The sequence below is a fragment of the Prionailurus viverrinus genome, chromosome A3 (genome assembly GCF_022837055.1).
Source record: "Prionailurus viverrinus isolate Anna chromosome A3, UM_Priviv_1.0, whole genome shotgun sequence".
Classification (NCBI taxonomy): Eukaryota; Metazoa; Chordata; class Mammalia; order Carnivora; family Felidae; genus Prionailurus; species Prionailurus viverrinus.
Genome location: NC_062563.1, coordinates 101394745 through 101401855, shown reverse-complemented (window position 1 = coordinate 101401855; position 7111 = coordinate 101394745). Strand labels below are relative to the sequence as shown.

The window sequence follows — 7111 nt, the reverse complement described above, 5'->3', positions numbered from 1 at the left end:
ATAGGAAACTTCAACTATATGCCATGTTTTAAAGTTTTTTTGTATTAAGAATTATGGTATACTTACTCGCATGCCAATAGGAACTCAAAAACCAAGGAGCATCCTTCTCTTAGCATAGACAGCAAAGTGGCCTTGGGGATTAATTCTCATAGAGAGTAATAAAAATTGATTCATAAGCTTTTAGGAAAAAACCTTCGGAATAAAACTATTAGAAATTATTTACTTTTTATTTTATTAAGAACAGAAAGCACAAAACATAATCAATGTAAAATTTAATAGCAGGGTGCCTGGGTGGCTCAGTCGATTAAGCTGTGGACTTTGGCTCAGGTCATGATCACACAGTCAGTGAGTTTAAGCCCCGCGTTGGGCTCTCTGCTGACAGCTCAGAGCCTGGAACCTGCTTCGGATTCTGTGTGTGTGTCTCTCTCTCAAAAGCTGAATAAACATTAAAAAGATTAAAAAAAAATTTAATAACCTTTTGATGTCCAAAAGAAACAGTGTACCTTCATGATTTGGAAGACCTTTTGTGCAAATTCATTTTTTTGGATATGGGACACTGCTTTTAAAAATTATAAAATATCCACATATAAAAAGTGCATAGAATATATGTGTACATTTTCATATACATTTGTAATTACAAAGCACAACTCTGCATAACTACTGTGCAGGTCTAGAAATTCAGCATTCCAGAAGCCTGTGTGTGGTATACTATTCCTTAAATTCAATTTATCATAATATGAACAACCATACACTAGGCCTGTTATGTTTCTTATATTGAGAAATTAATTTTAGAAAAAAATGTCCTTAACATTGATTTTTAAATTTTCAACATAATTTGGGATTGGGAAATGTCAGTCCAACACTAGGATGTCTGAGAAGACTGTAGAAAATACTGTTTCGTGGTTTGCAGAAGTCTTGGCCAAGGTTAGCAACCGCCTGTCCCACAGCTTGTACTTGAGTTCCAGGCCAGCAATTGCTCCCCTGCAGGCTCCCGGAATGGTAAGCACTCCTCCTTGGTAACTGTAACTGGCATCATAGTTACAGTTTATGCATGTGAGCAATACCTCTGTTCTCCTGGCCAGAGCTCCAGGAAGTTGATAAGTAGCCTCAGAGTTGTGTTTTCCCTGACACTGACCGATGGGATAGGTATGTGGTCTTTGCCATTTTGGGTAGCCCCTTCCTATCTGAGCATCTGCTGTCTTGCCTGGGATGCTGGGCTTCCCCCCTTACCCCCCAATCTTGGCACACACACACACACACACAAAAACAAACGACAAAACAAAAATCAAACTCGGGCAGATTGTCCTTGATGACTGAGTGAAGAATCCATGGCCAAGAACTGGGAAACAGCACACTAGACCAGGGTTTCTCCACTTTGGCACTTTGGGCTTTTTGAACTGGATCATTATTTGTTGGGGGGAGGGGTGTCCTTTGCATTGGAAGATATTTCGCAGCATCCCTGGCCTCCACCTGCTAGATGCCAGTAGCACTCTCTCAGTGTGACAACCAGAGGATTTCCAGACATTGTCCAGATGTCTGAGGAAACTAAATCACCTCTCGTGGGGAACCACTGCCTTGGAAGATGAGACTCGTGGTCCCTTCTAGATACTACAGCTGTGGAAGTGGTGGGAGAGGCAACCCTTGGATGAAGGCCCTTAACTTGGAGCAAGAGAAAGAATGCAAGGCCAAGATAGGAGAAATGAGTCAAGCAGATAAATAAATAGAGCCATTAAGTTAGGGGTAGGGGCTTCAGGGTAGCAGTAAATGACAGCGGCGAGAAGAGAGGGTAGATGCAGGGCTTTTTGAGGCTGTGGGGTGTGGCGTGAGGTTCTGTTCTGTAACAACAGGAAGGAAGGTGTTAGCCAGAACCTGGTCTCCTCTCCAGAGGGAGGCGCTGAAGCCCCCCACCTTCCCTCTGCTGGGGCCAGCCTTGAATACCTGGAGCACTTTAAATCCTCCTAAGTATTTTACTGCTTTCCTCCTGACCTTGTGGGGAGAGTAACATGAATCTATCAAGTGGGTTAAGCTCCTTGGAGCAAGATCGCAATTCTTTTATCTTTATTCACTCAACAGACATTTATCAAGCATCCACTTGGGCAGGGGCTGCGCCAGGCAATAGGAACCCAACTAATCAGACCAGACCTGCATATTCTGGTTGGGGAGACAACTCAGCCAGGACAGGCAACCCGGGGAGAAGAAATAAGGCGGGCCCCATAGTCAGGCTTCCCAGGTCCACATCCCACCTCTGCTCCTGGCTGTTCTGTCTCCTTAGGTCTCAGTGTCCTTGTCTGTAAAATGGAGAATTCTTGACCCAAATGGGTGTTGAGAGGATGAAGTGAGAGAATGTGTACAGCCTGTAGAGCAGTGCCTGGCATTAGTGAGCACTCAGCAATATTAATATCATTATTAACATTGATTTACTATATTTATTATTATTTATTATATTGATTTGTTATTGTTATTATTATACTACAGCATAAAAGGCTATAATAGAGTGCCAAGAACGTTCTGAGAGGCAAGTGACCAAAGGTACACAGAAGTGGCTTTTTTGAGATGAGTCTTAAAGGATTAGTCGGACTTTATCAGGAAAAAAGAAGTTGGGGAGTTGTGGAAAGGTCATGCACTGAGATGCGGGCAGGAAGTCACAGATTGGGAGCAAGTGAGCATGGCTTATAGGGTAGAGCTGCTGGCTGTGACATCCGGAGGCTGAGGCTGGGAAGGAAGGTGGGGGGCGGGGGGAGTGTTGCACTGGAGAAGGGACTTGATCTGAATGGACATTAAGTGCCAAAACCCTTTGGCTTGGATCTGCTTCATTTGCTTATTTCTTTTCTCCAGAACAGATTTGGTAGAAGTTGCCATTTTTTAAATAATTTTTAAAAATTTATTTATTTTGGGGTGGGGGACAAGTGGGGGGACAGGCAGAGAGAGAGGGAGAGAGAATCCCAAGCACTGTCAGCGCGGAGCCCAACGCAGGGCACGAACTCACGAACTGTGAGATGATGACCTCAGCTACAATTCAGAGTTGGATGCTTAACTGACTGAGCCACCCAGGCACCCCAGAACTTGCCGTTTTAATCTCATTCTTCTGTCCTGAGCAGTGAAGAGCTAGGTGTTTCCCACTACCTGCTGGCCTAATTGAAGCTTTAGAGGCTGGAAAACAAATTTGTCTTGTGGTCCCTGTGCCGTCAAACATGGGGTGGGGTGGCACGCAGGGGAACACTGGCCACCATGTCACAGCAGGGGTCCAGCAGACGGAGCACAGCCTCTCTTGTCTGGGTGTCCTTGAGGCTTTCCGGTTTTGTGACCACTCAGATGGTGTCAGTGTCTCCACTCTACTTGTTGGGGTTCACAGAGGAACAAATCAATAAGCTGGCCCTGGGTCATGATGTGTTTTCCACCTCTCTCATTTCTGAAGCTCACATGCTGCCTCAAGGCAGGGGCTGGAAGCCATCCTGGCAGACGTGGCTAATAACCAGGGCATCTGTGCCAAAGGAGCGGTGTGTTTATTTCTCCGGAACCTGTGGCACTGTGCCTGAGGCTTTGCTGAATCAGCCTGGTGCCGTCTGGCTTCCCTGCTGGATGCTGAGACCTCAGTCCCAAGGTCACAATTGTCCCCTGGACGGCTCTGGCTTTCACTTCCCCACTCTTGAAACTTCACACAGTGAATGGGTACTTATTGAGCACCTGCCAGGCCCCGGGGGAGGGGGGCGTGCATTATGAATGAGACAGATACCATCCTGGGCTTTGGAAAACATATAGTCTTTTAGGAGAGACAGACATCGAAGAAACCATTACGGGTGGTTTGGATAAGGGGAAAGGCCTCACAAGAAACTGAGACTCCCTGACATCTGAGGATGCTTGGGAGGAGTGGTTGAGGAGACCTCCTTCACCAAGCTGGTTCATTATTCAGCCCAGTGGACTCCCACAAGAGATATCCCCCTTGGCCTGCCCAGTGCCTTTGAAACTGTTGCCTTCTTTCCCTTTCTTAAAATTCCTTTCCTGCCTCCCCCAGTCCTTCATTCTCCCCTTCCTTTCAGACTACTCTGTTGTCCCCTTTGCTGGCTTCTCTTGCTCCCCACACATAATTCTGGCCTTCCCAAAGGATGGCCTGGCTCTCCAAAGCAGTAGGCAGTGGTGGTCAGAAGCCAGGCTTGGAGGAGGCCAACCTGGCTGGGTTCTAGCCCCTGATTTACTTCTTATGGTCCCACAACCTTAGAGAAGCAAGTGACTGCCTACTCCATGTGTTGGTATCCTGTCTGTAAAAGACGTTTTGTTTTTTGTTTTTTGTTTTTTAATCAAGGCAAGTCTGAGGCCTGAGGTAATGCGTATAAAGCACTTAGTGCAAGGCCTGTATGAGTCAAGGTTACAAAGCCCTTTCTCTTTCAGCATCAGAAATGGACTCAGTTCCACTCACTTTCCGTTTTTCCCCGGAAACCTGATGAATGTGAAATGTGAAGGTGTTACCTGGCCACAGAGCTTTTAGTAAAACTGAACCCTGCTTGGTACATTGAATCTGGACTGGAATTTCTCTGTATGGCCTCTAAATACCTGATGAGGAAGCCATGGCTTTGGGCTTCCTGCGTGTGGTGTCTCCTTGCAGGGACCCTAGAGGCTCTCTATCTGTGGGCTTGTCAGAGGAGATGTTGGCTCATGTGGGGTCTGGGACCACCAGAGTGCCTCTGTTCCCAATCAGCTTACACCTGAATTGACACTTGGAGGTGTCTCAATATCCATTGAGAGCCATTGAGGTGCTGAGAACACATTGTGGAATAAAACAAATTCATTCTGTGGTCTGCAGGCACTTAGAGTTCGGGAGATGTTGTCCATCAAAGTGAGCATTTTGATGTTGTGTACCTCATGTAGTAGGAGATTTGACCTAGTCGGTAAAGTTGGGCATATCTTCCATGAGGAAGTCATGATAGAGCCAGGATCTGATAGATGAACAGGCATTAACAAGCAAAGAAGGGAAAGGGAAGATTCCAGAAAGCGAGAACAGCACAGGCAGAGGCTTTGAGAGGTGATGCTGCAAGGTGGTGGAGCTATGCCATGCAGGTCCTTAGGGGCAGGGGTGAGAGGGTGAGAGTCAAATTATTCAATGACCCCCTGCAGCCCTGGGCAGGGATCAGTGGGAGCTGATACCCAAGCGGTTGTGCTGGTCTCACTTTTCCTTCCTCTTATTAAGAGCAGTGAGAAGCAGGTTGATGCAGGGTGGGGATGTGTGTATTGGGAAAGAGGGGTTGGCTTGATTGGATTTACGATTTGAAAAGCTGATTCTGGCTGCAGGATGTGGGAATCAAGCGTGAGGGGAGTGAAATTTGAAGGAACTTTAAGTGAAAAGTTTATTTTAGAGGAGGAAGCCCAAGGTATGGGTGGGCTTTATAGAGCAGCAGTGGGGATTAGCAGGAGAGGAGAGTTTGACCTTTAATTTCAGGGGTCATGGCTGCTCAACTTGGCTTCCCACACCCACTCTCACCCCCGGTTTTGGCTTCCATGACCCTGGATCACTCTTTCATGTTGCCAAATCACAGACCGAAGGAAGGTGGATGTGCCACTGAAATAGAAGACAGAGGTTTCAAGCACATCCCAGCTAGGGGAGGAAACCTTTAGGGCATTCATAAAACTAGATCAAGCCTCTCAGCAGCATTTTCTGGAGCATGGAGAAGTGCTTTTGGCATTGTAGACAGACCTTTTCCATCAAATAGGATGAATGAAAATGACATTTCTCTTTTCTCTCTCTCTCTCTGTCTTCCCTCCAGGCTTATATTTGGCACCCTTTACCCTGCGTATTATTCCTACAAGGCTGTGAAATCAAAGGACATTAAAGAATATGTAAGTAGCTCTTATTGGTGGGGGCCTGATGGTTGCGGGGAAGCTGGATGTGAAGTGTTGAGAGAAGCAGGATGCCCTATGCCCTCCTTGGTGCAGGCGCTGAGAAGGGAATCCAGAATACTTAGAGGTTGGAGGACCATATTATTGCTGGGTGGCACCATCACAGCTCTAGATGTGCGGGTACCTCTAGGCAGGAGAATCATCAGACCGCCCCTGCTCGACAAAGACCTACACGGGGTGGGTGATGAGGAAAGGGTACCCCATCCCATGGTAGCACAGAAACCCAGGTCAAAGTACAAAGCATGTGGATTTGGGCATCAGGAGTCTGAAGTCAAGTTCTGGCTCTGTCATTTGATTGATGCAATGCTGGACAGGAAACCTAACTTCCAAGAGCCTTGGATCCTAATCTGAGGGGTGGATATCAACAATCCCGGCCCCTAGCGTTGCGAGGGACAAAGGGTCTTTGTTCTCCCTCTTTTACTCAGCTGTCATTTTGGAAGTTTGGCACAGGTAAAGAAATAAAGCATATTTGAAAGTCACTTTCCTTCTCAGATTTTCCAGGGTGCCTTTATGATGAAATCAGCCACCTCCAGATCAACTGCTACCAGAACTTCCCCCCCACCCCCGCCCCGTTCCCTCAGTTTCCCAGAACTGCTGGTTTGGGCTTGCATCTGCTATGAAGCAGGGGGTCTAGATAGGGGTGTGCTCTCTGGAGGCTGGGTCCCTGGTATATTCGAGGGAATCTCGGAGTGTGAACTATAAATAGGTGTCAGGTTGCAAGCACAGAACCTCACGATTCGAGATTGGCTTGGCACAGGGGTAAAACACAAGGCAGCCTTTCCAAGGTGTCTCTCTCTTCCTTTCAGCCTGGGGTGCGGGAAAGCTGAGCCCGGTAAGGAAGCGTAATCAGGGCCACCGTGGTGCGGGGTCTGATCCTCTACTTTGCAGGGCCAGAAACTCAATTCTGTCAACTCATCTGGGGGAAGCTCAGACGCCGGTAAATTGTTTTCCTCTGACCAAACTCACAGGAGCCTGGTTTATGACTAAAATGGCAATTCATTAATTTGGAGTGAAAAATATCACTGACGAGCTGAGCAGCTGTTTGCGTTGGCTGGCGAGCACGAGCTTTTCCCAGGAGGGAAAACCTGAGAGTTAAGATTAGAAAGTTTCTTGGTAAAAATGGCATCGAGACGGAGGAGCCGCGTGGTATTAGGAGAGACCCGTCTGCTTTCCCTGCACTCGTTCACACGCACTCACAGTCTCACTCCCTCTCACTTGCTCT

General features: G+C 47.2%; 1 protein-coding gene across 2 annotated transcripts in view; it reads left to right on the top strand.

The window, feature by feature from the left end:
* Positions 1-7111, top strand: part of REEP1 (receptor accessory protein 1) — a 112658-nt gene that overhangs the window by 49436 nt on the left and 56111 nt on the right. For both annotated transcript variants that reach the window (XM_047854292.1, XM_047854293.1), the window contains exon 2: positions 5757-5829. In XM_047854292.1, the coding sequence (XP_047710248.1) occupies positions 5757-5829 (73 nt within the window). The remainder of the gene's footprint in view (positions 1-5756; positions 5830-7111) is intronic.